Source organism: Mugil cephalus, chromosome 4 (genome assembly GCF_022458985.1).
Source record: "Mugil cephalus isolate CIBA_MC_2020 chromosome 4, CIBA_Mcephalus_1.1, whole genome shotgun sequence".
Classification (NCBI taxonomy): Eukaryota; Metazoa; Chordata; class Actinopteri; order Mugiliformes; family Mugilidae; genus Mugil; species Mugil cephalus.
Genome location: NC_061773.1, coordinates 23,690,678 through 23,707,049, shown reverse-complemented (window position 1 = coordinate 23,707,049; position 16,372 = coordinate 23,690,678). Strand labels below are relative to the sequence as shown.

The 16,372-nt window shown below is 44.2% G+C and overlaps 1 protein-coding gene and 1 non-coding gene across 2 annotated transcripts; one reads left to right on the top strand and one right to left on the bottom strand.

The window, feature by feature from the left end:
- Window positions 1–769: 769 nt before the first annotated feature.
- Window positions 770–15,949, bottom strand: cass4 (Cas scaffold protein family member 4). Its single transcript, XM_047581941.1, has 7 exons — window positions 15,370–15,949; window positions 5,346–5,783; window positions 4,639–4,710; window positions 4,414–4,530; window positions 2,599–3,909; window positions 2,387–2,479; window positions 770–1,789 (listed from the first exon to the last, which is right to left on the bottom strand). The coding sequence occupies exons 1-7, from the start codon at window positions 15,382–15,384 to the stop codon at window positions 1,373–1,375; spliced, it is 2,463 nt and encodes an 820-aa protein (XP_047437897.1). The 5' UTR covers window positions 15,385–15,949; the 3' UTR covers window positions 770–1,372.
- On the top strand, window positions 2,214–2,285 carry trnad-guc. Its single transcript has one exon. It is a non-coding gene; the product is annotated as a tRNA-Asp (tRNA).
- Window positions 15,950–16,372: the final 423 nt, after the last annotated feature.

Here is a 16,372-nt window from a genome sequence, read left to right as displayed (position 1 = left end):
TACAGTGTTATACTGGCTGGTATGTGGTAGATAACTGTTTATGTTACAGATCTGTTAACAGTGTGAAATCACACTGAAACACTTTAGATAAAATGTTTTATTTACTGTATTATTTCATGTATTATTCTTATGTGTTCATACATGTTCTTTTCTTATCTCATGACTCAGATAAAGTAATTTCCCTGCGTGGATCAATAAAGTGATCTTGAATCTTGAATTGAAGTGTGTACGAATGTGTTCATAACTGATCTACATATTAATGTTAGGATTAGACGTGTTATTTTTTCTATAGATACTTACTGAATACGATAGTGCAGAATGCATGTTGTTGGGTGAATTTTGCACTTGTGGTTTGATGCCTAGCAGCATTTCCTTGTGTATCTACGTGTGCAGAGACAATAAAGGTTAATGTAATCTAGTCCTTTAGCCAGTGCAAAGGTGGTTTATATCGGTGTTTGTGATGATGGTTTGTTTCCATTTTTGGAGGTAAAGGTTGCATCTCTGCTACAAGGATGTGTGGGGAAAGAAAATGATTTAAATGCTTTTACTCTGGACGCTTATAGAATAGTCACACATCGGACCGCAAGCTTCACATAGAGCAGAAAAAGGATCATAGGGTTGTGGGTTCACTGCAGCTCGAGCGTGGAGAACGCTGAGAGTGGGCCATCGCTCGAGACCACAGACCACTGCTTTTTTTTTTTTTTTTTTTTACAGAAGTCCGTACCTCTTTTCTTGATTTCTGCAAGACACAACACACACACATTACAAGTACAATGCTTTCAGTTTTGAATTTTAATATGAACAAAAATCCAACGTGTGTCGTACTCTTTTGTCTTTGTCTTTTCTTGTCTTTTGTCAAGTAACGTGTAGGAATGCATAACACATTTTTATAAGATGCCTACATACAGGCGGTATTTTCACAAAAAAGAAGATTATATCAAACTGTTACCCTGGAGAATATACTTTTAACATTTTAAAGAAACATCCACATAAAAAAAAGAAAAAAAAATACTCAAGGAACATAAAATTGCCCTTAATTATATATTGTATTTTACAGTATACCTGATACTTTTTTTTTAATATTTATACTTTTTTCAGATATTGTAATTGGCTTAAATACAATATGCTAAATGTGCAATTTATTTTTGGAACCCCACTGTCGCTCCTCTTCGCGTACACTTTCCCCGAGCCAGCGGTGTTTCGTTTATTACGACGCCGACATCCAGCAACAAGCGCCTGCAAAGTGAAGCTTGATAATGAAAAAAAAACAAAGAAAAAAAAACAAAACAAAACAAGGAAGTAGCTAAATGACTGATGAGTTTTTTTTCTGCACAACCAAAATCAGCATGCTTTTTTTACGGTTTGTGCACTGTCACAGATCGAGAGATATCCGAAAGTGCTGCGCTCTTTGGGCCAGTTCCTTCGCAAACTCCTGAGCCTCTTGCAGAGCTTGCTTGTCTGGAAAGTGCAGTGCCGCCTTCTTGGTGGCCACGGCCAGCTGCTTCAGGAGAGCACACAGGTGGTTGCTCTTGCACAGGAGGTTTTGGCAGGAGCCTCTGCGCTGGGCCTCCCTGCACAGGGTGTCCACCAGCCTCTGGCCCACCATGATCACCAGCTTACTCTGTGAGATGAACTTCTCGGGCGGCTGTTTGTCCTGTAGGCTGCCCACGAATCCCCCGATGGCCTTTTGCAGAGCGCCGAAGTAAAGCCGGATGTGCTCGGACAGGGAGGCCGATCGCTGCTCTTCCGATCCGCTGCCGGAGTCAGAGGAGTAACGCTTGTTGTCGGCCTGAGCGCGACAGAACAAAGAAAATGAGCCACATGCCTCCAGAGTTTCTCATCTACTTATGAGTATATTGATCATTTGCTGCGTTTTCATCAACCCTTGATGCACAAAACTTAAACATTGCAGTAAAAAATGTTCCTCCATCCTTCCCTTAAATTCTTTTAAATCTAATCTTATTATGTTTCTTTTTACTTGGGCTTTTTAAGAGTGTTACTTTTATGTGAAACTAAGCCGCTGTGAGCAACTAATGCCATTGTAGATCATTAAAGTCTGCCTAAGTCTAAGCCTACATTTAGAAAAACCTCTCAAATATCTAAAGTTAAAACACTTTCATGCTCTCGCGTGGTGGTTTTCCAGACGTATCGATTGTAAAATTTTTTGCAAAAGTGCAACTCGCCATCACCGACGTCACAGAAGATGACACACTTCCTCGTTAGTATAGTGGACAGTATCTCCGCCTGTCACGCGGAAGACCGGGGTTCGATTCCCCGACGGGGAGGAGTGCATTTTTTGTGTGAATTTCTCATAGAGATGAATAAAACTGTGACGGAAACGCAGCGATTAAGAAAGAAGACACCCACTGTGTCAAGTCATACTCACTTGTGCTGTGTTGGAGACTGATGTGACACTTTCTTTTGGTTTCTTCTGGACGTCACGTTGCACATCCTTCTCCTTGCATTCCTCACCCTTTTTCTGAGGAAAAGTCAAAAATAAAATCATTACATTAATAATAAGCTTTAGTTTGTTTTTTTTTTCAGCTAAAATTTCAGCATTCACTAACTCTAGGTTTTGTTTTTTTTGTTTTTTTTTACCTGCAACTCTACATAGTCATTGTCGTCCTCCACTAATTCGTGTCCGTGTTCACTTCCATCAGGACTTTTCTTTGTCTCTGAGGGTCCTGTGGTGTTAACGGAGTCTGGATCTTTCAGAGGAGCCCTGAACAGAAGCTTCCCGTTGGCGTTGACGATGGACACGAGGCGCTTGACGTCCTCTGGAATAGTGCGTGCCACCATAACGAAGCGCTCCAGCTGGTCGGGCGTCAAGCTCTGGCCCGGCTCCTGACAGAGACTGTTGAGGGGCCAGCCGGCCAAGTTCAGAGCGCTCACTGTTTGTTGCAGGATCACACCAGAGTCCTCTACGATGGAAAGCTGTTTGCAGAGTCTGGCCTGCAGGTTGGAGTCGGTCAAACGGCTGGCGTTGCCCTTAACGTCCAGGGCGAAGTTCAGGAAGCTCGTCACGGAACACGCAATCCCCTCGGCTGCTTCCTTGATCTCGGGGAGGTGCTTCTCGAGGTGTTGCTTGCACCTCCAGTGGCTGCTGACGAAGTCCATGAGTCGGGGCACGGCCTTGCAAACGCACTCCTTCAGCTCCAGGAGTCTACGGCAGGCTTCTTCCTGACTGAGAGTCACTTCTCGAAGGGGCTCGGGAGAAGACGAGCTCATGCCCAGAGAGTCACAGGAGCTGCTGGAGGAGCTGGACGCCGTGCTGATCCTTTGACTGTCCGCTGCGGAGAGACACGGGGCTCGGCCTCGGTCTTCCTGCACCAGCGACTCCCCGCTCATCGGGAGGTCAGCGAAGGACGTGCAGGCGAGAAAGTTCCTCATCCGCTGCAAGCGCACCCTTTTGAGTTCATAAACGTTTCTCGAGTCCCCCCTGCATTCAAAGGGTTTAGGATCACCGGGAGAATCTCTGACAACGCGGGTTAGGGGTTCCTCCTGAGGCGGAACAGCGTATACCGACTCCTCTGTAAGGCTATGAGATGGCGGGCTGTTGCGAAGGGGGACCCTTGGCACCACTTTAGGTGGAGTCGGGATATCGGGACAATTGGGTTTTGGAATATCGTAAAGTGAGGAAGTTGGGCTGTCTTTCTTAATCGGCAGAGCGTGTACTGGAAGAGTGTCATAGAGCCTGCTGGAGTCGGTTTTGGGGGGCAAGGTGTCGTAGAGGCTTTGAGGGCAGCTTTGTTTCTCGGCACTCGTCGGCACGTCGTAGATCCACTGAGTCCTGCTGGGGTTGGGAAGGGTGCAGTATCCACTGATGTTTGTCTTTTGGGATTCTGTGGCGGAGGGAACGGGGATGTCATAGTTTGGGTCCAGAGGCAGAGGTGGTGGAACCGCATACACCTGCGAACAAGAGCAAATGCACACATTTGTTTGGTGGAGGAGAGATCTGAGATTCGCTGTTTAGTTGATTCTTGTCAAAAATGCCAAATTATGTTGACGATCATTCGATTTACAAAAGCAATAAAAGGGCGAATACTGCGCGTTCCATTCATCTCAGCGCAGCACCAGGAATGCTTCGAGAAGAGACGGCCCAAAAGTTTGCATAATTTTCCCCATTTGTGTGATTTATAGCACAGAGAGAACAAGTTCTTGGAGAGGGATCAGGTAGGAATTGTGATGCAGTCAAAAAGGCTTTTCATCCCAACTGGCGAGCGTGTCAGTTTGAGACAGGTGTAAACAGTTCTCCCATTAAATAATCTGACTTCACGCTGCGCGAAGCAGTTCCGTTTAAGCAAGCTGAACCCTAAACAGAAGTTGAAAAACAGAGAACGCAACACTGAATTTCAAAGTAAGTGCATCATAGATTCCTTGCGTCATTAATCACTCGCAGCATCTGAAACTTACATAAGAGTCTCCTGGACTGCTACACCTCAAATTCTCCGCAGAGTCAAATTTCTTCTCCAGCTGTGAGGCTGAAAACATCGAGTATTTTCGTGGCATTTGTCTGGGAGCGGTGGATTCCTGCAAGCAGAACAACAAAAAACAGTCAGATCAATATGTGTATATATATAAATATATATATATATATATGTAGTATGTATACTCCTTTCATGCATTGTGTGTCCTTACAAGAGAAACTCGTCTTGCTTGGCCCGGGACGTCATAAACCTCCCTCTTTGGACTGGACGCCATGTTTGGAAGCTGCAGACATGACAGACGCACTTTAATATTGGGGTTGACTGGCAGTGATTGCAAAGCTTTGATCAAAGCAGCATCTAACTCATTGACCTCCACACCAACGTATTTATGAGGACAGTGTTTGCTCTGAAGCCTGTTGCGATTGCCGGTGAAAGCTATTTTGCATAATGCTTTGCCAATTACCCCGGCTTTTATAATAGAAACCATGCTGCTCGGTGAACATTAGGCGGCTACTGAAGAAACCGGCCGGACTCCCCTAGAGCGGGAGAGGAAATGGTGAACATGTGGGTATATTTCTCACCGCCTTCTGCTGCACAGGCTCCCTGTACAGACACTTCTGTCTTTCTGGGGTCCCTGTCAGCATGGGCTGCTGTTTGCAGTTAAACGTGTCTGAAGTCTGTGTCTGTTTGTCTTTTACAGGCCCATAAAGACCCCAATGCTGCATGCCTGTCCCCATGGAGAGGCCCCTGGTCCCCATCTGTAAACTCTTTTGCCAGCAGGAGTTTCACAGCGCTGCATTTCTGCAGTGGTCTACCTCTCTAATCATGAGAGTTAACACTTCCCAAGAAGGCGGATCATCCCTGAGCTCTGAGCAACTTTCTAAACACGAAATTGTGCTTGTAGGGAAAGAACCGTACCTTTTGTCCCTCAGAACCTTCTGTGCTGTGCATATACGCCGATGGGATAGGGTAACTCGAGGCCGTTAAAGGAATTGACGGGACCTTGTAGATGATGTCCATGCGTTCGTACGCAGGGCTGCTGGTGGGGGTGGTGGTCGGCCGCGGTACACTCGGGATCTGGTAGATATTTTGCACACAGTCGTCTGTTTGAGCATGGCCCGATATCCGTTTTTCCACCACGTTCACACTCGAGTGCTCCTCAGCGCTTCCGGTGTGCGTTAAGAGCTTCAGTCTATTCGCGGGGGCCAGGCCTTGGCGTCCGTACAGAGAGCACATCCACCACCCGCTGGTGCCGGCCACATTTTGATTCATCACCGTGACAATGTCCCCTTTTCTGAAGGCGAGCTCATCCGCAGACTCCGCTGTGTTGTCGTACAGGGCTTTCGCTAGTTTGTTCTAAAATCGAAAACAGGGAAAATCGAATTAAGAGTGGAAACATAGGCAGTGTGTGCTGCTACTGCATGACAAACACGAACATCCTATGGTCACATACAATACCTAATAATACCTAATGACATTTCCTCTTGCAACATGCAGCCACATGTTGCATATGTGCTGAGAGGTTCACAAAGAGAACTCAAACTGCGTGCAACAACTCACAAAGATCAACAATTGTTAAAGTGCGCTCGAAAACTTAAAGTAGCTCTATTTTTGTTGTGAATGACATATTTCTCTGGTCTGTGTTTTCACTTCCTGTTCGTGCTTCCTACTAAGAGATAAATGGAAAACAAGCTTCTTCAGAGCTTCCTCTTGTGGGCTTGCAAGCGTCCTATCTCATCACTCCAAAAATACATGACATTGTGCAAATGGAACCTCAACGCGTTTAAATCCCACTTGTTCGCAGCCCTCCTGCTTTTTAATGCACGTACCCCCAGTGAACACCCGGTCAAAATGTGCCGTGCATCAACACTTCTGCTCGGCTCTGTATGAGAAAAATCTAAATGTGCTAGCGTGTGAAATGTGTAAGAATTTTTTTGTATTTCTGCTTCACACTACAGCGTGGTTATGAGAACAAGGTCGTGAAAGAATGGCGTTCACCTAAAAACAAAAACCACCGGGGTGAGTTGGCTGGCAGCTTGAGGTCAGATGCGCTGAGCTGATCTTTTCGGTTTGTGTGACAATCTTGTTCTTGTTCAGCACAATTTGACCATAAAACAGGCTGGTGGACCATGAATGAGCTGGCAGTGTTATAGAAGCTTCTGCCCCATATTTTTGTGTCTGTTTTTTTTTAATGCTCTTCATGCTCCAGTATGATATTGTCTTATTGGGCCTGCACACGGCACAAGCACCAACCCATTAACACATTTGGGATAAAGAAGATCAACTTGTTCACCAGTGTCGGGCCATGCTATTGTTAATCTCATAGGCTATGGCTGGAACCAGGGCTTGACATTAGTACCGGCCAACCCGCCAAAAACCGGTGAATTTCAGCAGTGGTGGGCAACACAGACACTCCCACTAGCCACTTTGGCAAGGCTGCACTTTATATGCATTTTTTTAATTGTAGTTTTCTCAAACAGCATCTGAAATAATAAATAAAAAACAAAAAGTGACAGCTGAAGATTAGTTGTATTAGTTTGAACCATAGACTTTAATACTGTCTAAATTGTCAAACTAATTTAAAAAAGGTGAAGAGCTGTTGTGCAATTGACTGAACCAACACTTTTGAAAAGTAGTTGGAGATATATTTTTACAGATTTCTCTGACCACCGAAGTAAATGAATCTCTGCATTACTAAGAAACAACTGGAATCCAGGCAGAGAAACCTGGTGTTGTGGTTCACATTTAGTGTCAGGTAATATTAATTTTTGCTTTTTGTGTTTTTTTGAGGAAGTTACTTCTTAATTTACGTTCTGGAGGGCTGTCAGATAAGTTTGTCGATGCTGTTGTTTTACCGACAGTTTCAGATCCAATAATAAATAACAATAAATTAATAAACTGAATATTTGCGATCACTCCTCGCTACAGTATTATAACTTCTAACAACTTCTAACGTTACTTCTCAGTAAAGCTCTTCGCGTTAGCATCTTTTATTTGGGTAGCGTTACGTTTAGCATAACTGAAATGACCTAAAACTAACTTAAACTTACTCAAACTGAGGCAAATCCACTTTTCCAAATCCATGCTACTTCCTATGGATCATTGTCGAGTCCACTTGTCCTTAATTTTTCCCGGTCTTTCGGTATTTACTGATACATTTCACCCAACGATTTCACGGTGTTTTTGCCACTCAGGGGGGCGTGGTCCCAGGCGGCAGCGCTGGGCTGCCCCTAGCAACAAGAGAGACACCGTTGCCCCTGGCAACCTACACCCAACGCTTACTCACTTAATAACTAGGAAAATTGAGTATTTTCCCGAAAATAACATTTAATTTATTTGAAGAGGACAAAACAGTGGATACATGACTGAATAATAACACGTCCTAAAGAAGAAGAAAAGAAAAGAAAACAGCGTAGAACTGATAAGAGAGGAGAAAATAACATTCTTTATTTTTAATTTAATTGTAAGCCGTGTTCTAAGCAGGCTTTTAATATGTGATAAGAAACCACACATTTTTATTACTATAGACTGCATATTTTCATATAAAAAGAGGCCTACACAGAACCTTATCGAAGCTGAATACTTGGTCCTGACCTGTAAAGATAAACATTTCTTGATATGTGTGTATAAGGGTCATTTACATTTTTTAGATAGGGACAGCTGAAGAAAGACAGGAATCAAACCCACGCTGCAATGAGGACTATAATTTCCCAACATTGTGACTAGTAAAAGTGCCGAGTAGTAGCCACAGTGGCTGGAGAACAAAACGTGGAACATGGCTGGAACGTTTGGCCAAAGCTTCCCATAAAACATTTGTGCAAACACATATTCCCACACGAAAAACTATCGCAATGCCAGCGCGCACACAGTCATAGGAATAAACAAACACACCCCCTCACACACCCACACATACCCACGCCACCCTCAGCTGATAGGTGTGTGTTGTGGGATCTGCCCTCTTTCAGGGTGAGCCCTCCGCAACAAAGAAGCCCATTCACCATCAGAGACCAACACGCTTAGCACCTGTTGGGATGCAGGCCTGTGGAGTGGTCTGACCACAGCAGACACCCGTCCCCCTCACACACACACACACACACACACACACACACACACACACACACGCACACACAAGCCTCAGCAAACTCCCGGCCTAATCCTCTGGGTCATGCTGCAGACATGCAAGTGAAATACGTTGGGTCAGATGACAGGCAGCCACCGTGCCACAGAGATTTCCTTTGTACTTTCTCTTTAGAGCCACATATGTACTTTATCCTAAGGTGGCAACTGATGGTTTATATGATATGATCATCACTAATATCACTACTGTGCATCGTGCACACACATGTTTTCAGTTCATTTGGTCATTAGGAAATTCAGTTCAGATAATTATTATTTATACAATTACAATTCAAACTGTCTTTTTGCAGAGGCTGGAGCCTGAAACCCCCCCAGAGCAAGCACTAAGGCGACAGTAGCAAAGAAAAACTCCCTTTTGACAGGAAGAAACCTATGCGTGCCAGTCGACCTTCACAAATTACATCTAAACCACGACCTATTGTCTGAACTAATTGCCGGTGGTTTAAATGTCAGGTGACGCAGAGAAGAATTCAGGTCTTTCGTCCTACACACGGGGCCCTCGCCTCACCTCTCGCTGCGTTTCACCGTGGCCCTGATCCTTTGTCTGCGTTGATCACGGCTGAGCACAGTAATAAAGTCTCATTCAGCTGTGACTCTTCTGGATTCCTGCACACGGCTGCTTGTGCAGATCAGGCCCTCGGACAGCTGGCCTTCACAGCGCTTCGGTGGCACAGCTGCCTCTGCCTCTCTCTCATCAACTCCCATCACTCTGCACTCGGCCCCGTGCACGAATTAACACCAGCCCGCTGGATGCAATGCAACGAGAGCTTCTAAAATATTTTTATCCAACATGTGCTATAAAATGATACACAATGCACGGAGAATATTTCCTTTAAATCTTATCTGTGTCTTATTTTATTAATAGCAGACAATCCATTAAATATGTACCGTCCTGCAACATTTTTTTTTTCTTTAAAGGTGACATTTTATTAATAGATACAAAATTTTCAAGAGGAAGGCAAAGGATAACACCCAATTCTTGCACCAAACCCAATGTGTGACAAAATATAAAAACTGTTTATTTCAATCCCTGAACATGGTTGAGCAAAACCACAACTGCAAACAGTGAAGTCCCAACATCCTCAGATGAGTTCTTGCTAATTAGCGAGGCTGTAGCTCATTGCTATTGACAAAATTTGGTCATATCGAACTAGAACGTTAATAAGAATAAATAAATAAGTTTTAACTGTAAAATTTGATGGGGTTTTGTTCCTCGTCCACTTTTGTCCTGTGATCGTCTGTAGAATGAATTTGATGAAATGCCCACTATCATGTGTTTACTGACTACTGTATTGACCCTTTGCTACAACTAGATGGCCGACTACAGTGTCCACAAACGAGGACAATGGGTTTAAATGAAGCAGAATAAACTGCAATAAAACTTAAAACTGAACATCCCCATATGAGGACGCAGGGTCTCAGGATGTGCATTGTCCCAATTCAGTAAACTACTGCTACTACTACTTACCTACCCACTCGTTTTTAGCTAGGCTAGTTAGCTGGTGTCTTCTTGTCGGTTACTAGCTGGTAGCTGACTGTTTGCCTGCTGGTCATTTTTTTTGGACTGGGTTTCTAAATGTGTTTTGCCTCATGTTTTGCAGAGGGAAGAAGTGGCATGTAGTCACATATCCCATTTCCACTTCTCACCTGCTGCTGTTGGCTAGGCTAGTTAGCTGGTGTCTTCTCGTAGCTGATGGCTGCTAACCTGCTGGTCGGTTTTTCAGGCGGACTGGGCTTCTAAATGTGTTTTGCCTCGGATCTTGGCAAAAGGGATTGTAACATCTCATCCTGGATAATAATGAATGCTACTACTACTAGTAATAATAATGATAATAATAAAGTCAGATGTGCCACATCATCAACATCAGTTAACAGTTACAGACTGCACCAGACCAAGTGCAGGTGGAAGAGACTTGTCGTTGCTTCTGAATTTAACGTTAGGTTTGTAAAGGATGAGACTAGAGGGTTAGACGAGTGCAATGAGCTCCACTGGCACAAGAACCAGTCCTGGATGCAGTTCCCAGTGTGGGAACGACGCATTCTTAGTTCACTCCGACCTCCTGCCCCTTGACAGCCAGGGCACGACCCCCGGGTCAGGTCAACGCCTCATCCATTATACCTTCAGACACATGCCAGGGACTCCTCAACACCCGCGGTGTTAATGAACAAATCTGTCACACACCACCAGAAGTTGACCAAAAAAAAAAAAAAAAAAAAAAAAGAAGTCCCTATTTTTCCCAGACGGAGCGTCGAGATCAGGGTTCAAGATGAGACCAAGCACATAGCTGAGATCAACTCCTCTCTTAAATCTGGAGAGGAAGTCATCCTGTAAATATGACATATTAGACTTTCCCACAGAATCATAGACCTACTGGGGGGACGAGGGTGGAAGACGGACGGACAAACAGACCGGGAGAAAACAAAAAATTTGGTATCGTGGTGAACTGTCTTTTCACAAGTTGAGAATTTGTTCCTGATCCTGATGTTTTTGTTTTTTTCTCCTTCTGTATCTCAAATGATTTTCAGATGTGCATCGTGGAAAATCACCTTTGTCAACCTTCCATCCAACCCAAACAAATCCAAGAGGAGGCTGTGGAGACTAATTCAGGCTTCGTGGCAGTGACACTGACTCACTGCTGCTGCCCTGGTATTTCCTGTATGGGAACTGGTGAGAACTATGTCAAAATCTCATACACAAACGCAACAAATGAAAACTTATTGGGAGCTCAGAGTAGACGATCGAACCCTGCCTGCAGCAAAATAAGAAGCATTTGCAGAGATGAGACTGGAAGTTCCTCAAATTAAAACCTGTTAAAGATGCTCATCGTCACAAATCAGTCCCCCACAGTGGGATAAATAAAGAACTGTCTTTTTTTATCTGACCTTATACAGCCTTTATGTTGAATCTGAGTTAGATGTGTGTGAAAGAGGTGAAGCAGAGGACTGAGTGACTACAGGGTGATGTGTAAAGGGAAACTGGCATATGAGTGTGAGAATTCTCCTTTTAAATCAGTTCACTATTTTCTGAAAGAAGTGATCTTTAAGAGTGGGACATAACCTTTACCATTAGTCAATTCTATCCACGGTGACGTTTTTCCACTGCAACATCATTTGCTCTTGCAGGAACGTGGAGCGATTTCGGGGGCTATAGTTCCCTGAAATAACGTCATTTAAATCATATTAAGAATTTCAGGAGTTCTGTGATGCTCCCGGGGGTTTTCATTTCCATTTGTTTCCCTGCGCTGGGTCTGTTGCAGTGTCATAAGTCTTTATTCCACGTGGTTTTATCTGAATAACCTGGCCTGCTCCAACTGCAGTTAGATGGTTCGCACATGTCAATAAGCAGCAGTGTGCCTCCGTGGCTGCTTGGGTTTGTGCGCGTTATATCCTATTTGAGAGGTATCTAAAAGTTGTGCGTGCTATTGTTTGTAGCCTCCGGATTCAAGCTGGACCAAATAGACCAGAGCTCGTCGGGAAGAGGCCTCAATATCAAAAAAAAAGGAACGTTTTGAGCTGTAATTACACTAAAGCCCAGAACAGAAATATATATATATACATACATGGATCTGTTATAAACAAATAGGAGCTGATGTATGACTTTTTAGCTAAACTAAGGCTGAAAAAGAACAGCGTAAAATCCACCACGAAAATAACAAAAACAAAACATCAATCATCCGCATGACGCTTTCCAATTAGCCAGACATGTGAAGAGTATCTGTAGATAAACAGGCACGCAGCTCCCTGACAGGAACTTATCTCACTGCTTGCACTTAAGTTTTATTTATACACGCACTTCCTTACGTTCGTCTGCTGCCTTTTGCCGTCGCGAACATTTTTAGTCGGTGCGGTGCTTTCCTCGGAACTGGTACGGTCAGACAGTTTCGCCAGATGGGACACGACAAATTACTGAACCAGAAGCTTAGAATTATCGCACATACCTGATTTGACCTCCTACAGCAAAACATCACCACGCTTGTAATGCAGCTTTACCTTTAAAGAAACTAGCAGCAGCTGTTTGTGTTTGCATGAAGGGGTCAAATTATCGTGCATTATGTTTTTTTTTTTGGAATTACTGATCGATATTATCTTAAAAATGCAATAATTATCATACGTCTGGCTATGCCGACCACGTTCCGAGGTGGAGAACGGACATCTACAAGTTTTTAAACTTGCCCAAGAATAAGAATACACCGATTCACTGATGCAACGTGAAACGTATGAAGATTGTCCTTTTGAGACATCGTCTTATGAACTGTCTCTACTTGTGCTACGAGCAATGTTTCGAGGTGAGAGGGTGTGAGTGGAGGTGACGTTTAAAGAACGTAACTCACAGCAAAGAAAAGTCACGAGGTGACAAGCGCGCATGAAATAAAGATCGTAAGATAAAGTTCAAAGATCCAGGCCAAAGCTAGTACATACCCGTTTCCTGGAATTACGACATAAAAACTACCGAAAGGTAGCGTTACTTCATGTACAAAAAATCTCTACAATGCTCCTTGAAACTGTTCGATCGCTTGCAGGCACAAAAGTGCAACATTCCTCCTCTTACTCAGATCATTTACCAACTTCAGAAAACCTGCTGGAGAACCACCGTGCACATCACTGCTACCTTGTGCGTCCTATGTTCCTGCAGAACATCAGTTCTGAAAATCCCCCTAAAACCTTATGCTATCCACCCCCCTGAGACGCTGCTGGAGACGCAAAGTGGATTTCACAGTTTTTCGAAAAATGTGGAACTTGTTTGACCGAGAAGCCGCTCGCTGTGAACCAAGATCTCCGCACCTGCAGCAGCGTAACATCCTGCAGTGTCGTGCGTGGTTTCTGCTTACGCGGTGCAAATGGTTCACATGGAAGATGACGTCTGAAACCGAGGGTGATTTTTACTTCACATGTTTGTGCCCTGGCCGTTGCGGTGCACAACACTAATGCAACATGTGAGCAGCTAAACCACCGACCACAGCCAACTCCTTGTTCCTGGCTCTTTAGCCGCTGAGTGTTTGTTTATGCTCATTGGTACAGTTGGTCGCATTGTCTGGGTGAAGCTATTCTCCAGAAACACCGATGGGAGCGGTGAGGTTCAACCAAAATATCAAAACTAAAGACACTAAACATCCTAAACTATTAACTTAAGTGATAATTCAAAGTGAGATTTTCCCGTTTAGACATATTTATCTTTTTTCTTTACTCAGCTCGTTATCATACTCTATTTGAGGGGTGTCAAACATACGGCGCAAGGGCCAAAAAACGGGCCTTCCAGAGGGTCCGATCCAGCCCGTGGGATGATTTTGTGAGAAAGTGAGAAAATTTTTCAACAAAATTGGCACCTTTTTGAAAATTTTGTACCAGCAATGTGCTGAAACTACACTTATTTTTTCTAAAGAAGCTTCAGGTTGTTTATTTTTAAACATAAAGGGAAATATCTTTTGCTATTTATAGGTACGTGCATGTGAACTAAAATGAGTCTGACACGTCGGCTCTTTTTAGACTAACCATTTATAAGATTTAAGTTAACAAGTTGGCCTAAAATACGTGAATGGGTTGGAGTTAGGGTTTGGGGTTGACCTGAACCTAACCCCTGTCGACTGCGCGACAAGCGGGGGGAGAGGAGGCAAGTTCGAAAAAAGGGAAGAAAAACTGCAAAAAGCAAAACTCGTTTCGAGCTCCTTCGTGAAGCCGACCGGTCGGTGCCCACTTATTCACAACCAGCCTCCCGCGGCGTGAGCCCTCATGACAATCCACCAAACTCCTGCTCTCAGCTGATGAATGTAGAAACAACAGGAGCGCACGCGATATCCCAAAAATAGCAGCCTTCTGTCTGAGCGAACGCCTTCTACCCCCCCCAAATACAAAATAAGTGCGAGGACAGGAAGTAAGATTGCTTAAAACCCAGTTAGTCATCAGCCATCAGTGAGTATTTTTAAAGACGGGAATGAATGGGATGATGCTTCGCATTGGGGAATTGTCAGAATGATGCATATCCTTTCCCACCGCTGCGAGCGAAGGAGACGGGACCTGGGAAGATTTGGGCCGTTTGTCCATTAAATCAATCACGTCGGGGGCTTTTTAAACATTTTCTACCCCCAAAAACCAAACAGTGACCCCCCACCCACCCTCCCCGTCTAATAGACTTAACACAGGAATTCTCCAGTTGTACGGACTTTAATGCTTTCCCCATGTGCTGTTGTCTACTTTGCTGCCCCACTTTTTTTTAACATATACTGATCTGTAGAAACAATGTCCCAGCGTTATGACAATTCAGGACCGTTCAGTTTGATTGAGAAACCAGTGCACCAGCGTCGTTAATACTAATTTTTATTTAATTTTTAATGCAACATCCAGGGAGCTACGGTTGAAGAGCAACAAGAACCAAACGTGCAAAAATGGTTTTGAGGATCAGAGAAAAGCAGTTGTCACGGTGATAGCGTGTTTCTTGGTTTCAACCTTTTTTAAAATCAGCACAAAACATAATAAGGTTTCCCAAGAGGAGGAAGTTAAACCGGCCCCCAGACACAAGCAGTTATCAGTTCCTGAGCTGTAAGTTGACAATCTCCCCCATCAAAGCTTTTTTTTTTTTTTTAATGAGCCTTGTAAAGTTTCACTCTCAGCAGCTCCGGGTCAGGATTGAGCCCACTCAGGTTACAGCTCACAGAGTTGGAGCAGGTCAAACGTGGGAGCCGGGGTAAGAAATAGGTGGCAGCCGACACCGCAGCCAGATCCAAGCAGGTGGTCTACGGGGGGAAATTCCTCTGGATGCAGCAAACACAAGACTGCACTTTCAATTACTTAGAAAAGTTGAAACACTCACCATGATTGTTTGCATGTAGTCCACACAAGAGATAATGAGTAGAGGTCCGATGCAGGGTCACCGCTCAGGGAAAAAACATCTCAGGGTCTCAGGAGCGTGTGTGTGTGTGTGTGTGTGTGTGTGTGTGTTGGTTAAAAAAAAAAAAAAATTTTTGGGGTTCACTCCTACTTGGTGTCTCACAGGCATATTATCTGAGCTGTCACTGACAACCAGGCGCTTTTAAAACCTGGGCGGGGAAACGCGGCTCCATGTCGAGGAGAGAGCTCGCTTTCCTGCCGTCCCATTGGCCAGAGAGAGAAACCCACACACACACACACACAGACACACACACACATGCTCACTTCTGCAGTTGCCCTACCGCAACACTGCCTTTTTTTTTTTTTTTTTTTTGTCTTCTTCTTCTTCTGCTGCTGCTGCATGCGCGGCGCTACACCGTCTTTCTGGTAAAGCAGAAGTAAGCGCATCGATTACCACGACCTTACTTTTTCCGGATAACTGTGAAGAAGATTTTTTTTAATTTGCGTTTTGCTTCCTCATTTTGTCATTCTTCATTCTGCGTGAGGCTTTTTTTTTTTTTTGTAAGGGTGAGGAGGATGGGGAAGGGGAAGGGGTCGTTTAAAGCAGAAATTGTTTGGGGATTTCTTGTGTTGCCTGGACGACACCGACAACAGCATCTTGTGGTGGAGGTGGAGGTGGAGGTGGAGGTGGAGGTGGAGGGCGGGTGGGTGTGAACGTCTAGCGATGAAGGGGGGGGCAACCTCAGGGCAGCAAGGCCACAGTTACAGCACTTTTTTTTTTGTTTCTTTGATGGTGTGGTCTTTTGCACATCACGCTCATCACACAAGTATTAAATCGACACAAATAATGACAAGTAAATCTGATGGGACTTTATTCACGTTTTTTTTTGTGGAGGTCCTTAAACACAACAATAGAGGATCTTTTTATCTTTTTCACTCGACTGCTTCGTGACAGAATCGTGTCGAACAATGACTCCGTGTGTTTT

Bases quoted from the DNA above. Each gene is read 5' to 3' on its own strand.
- cass4 (XM_047581941.1), bottom strand. The intron at 4,531-4,638 runs GTAAGGACACAC...TTCTGCTTGCAG, and splicing joins AAGCAAGACGAGTTTCTCTT to GAATCCACCGCTCCCAGACA. The intron at 3,910-4,413 runs GTAAGTTTCAGA...TCTTGTTCGCAG, and splicing joins GCAGTCCAGGAGACTCTTAT to GTGTATGCGGTTCCACCACC.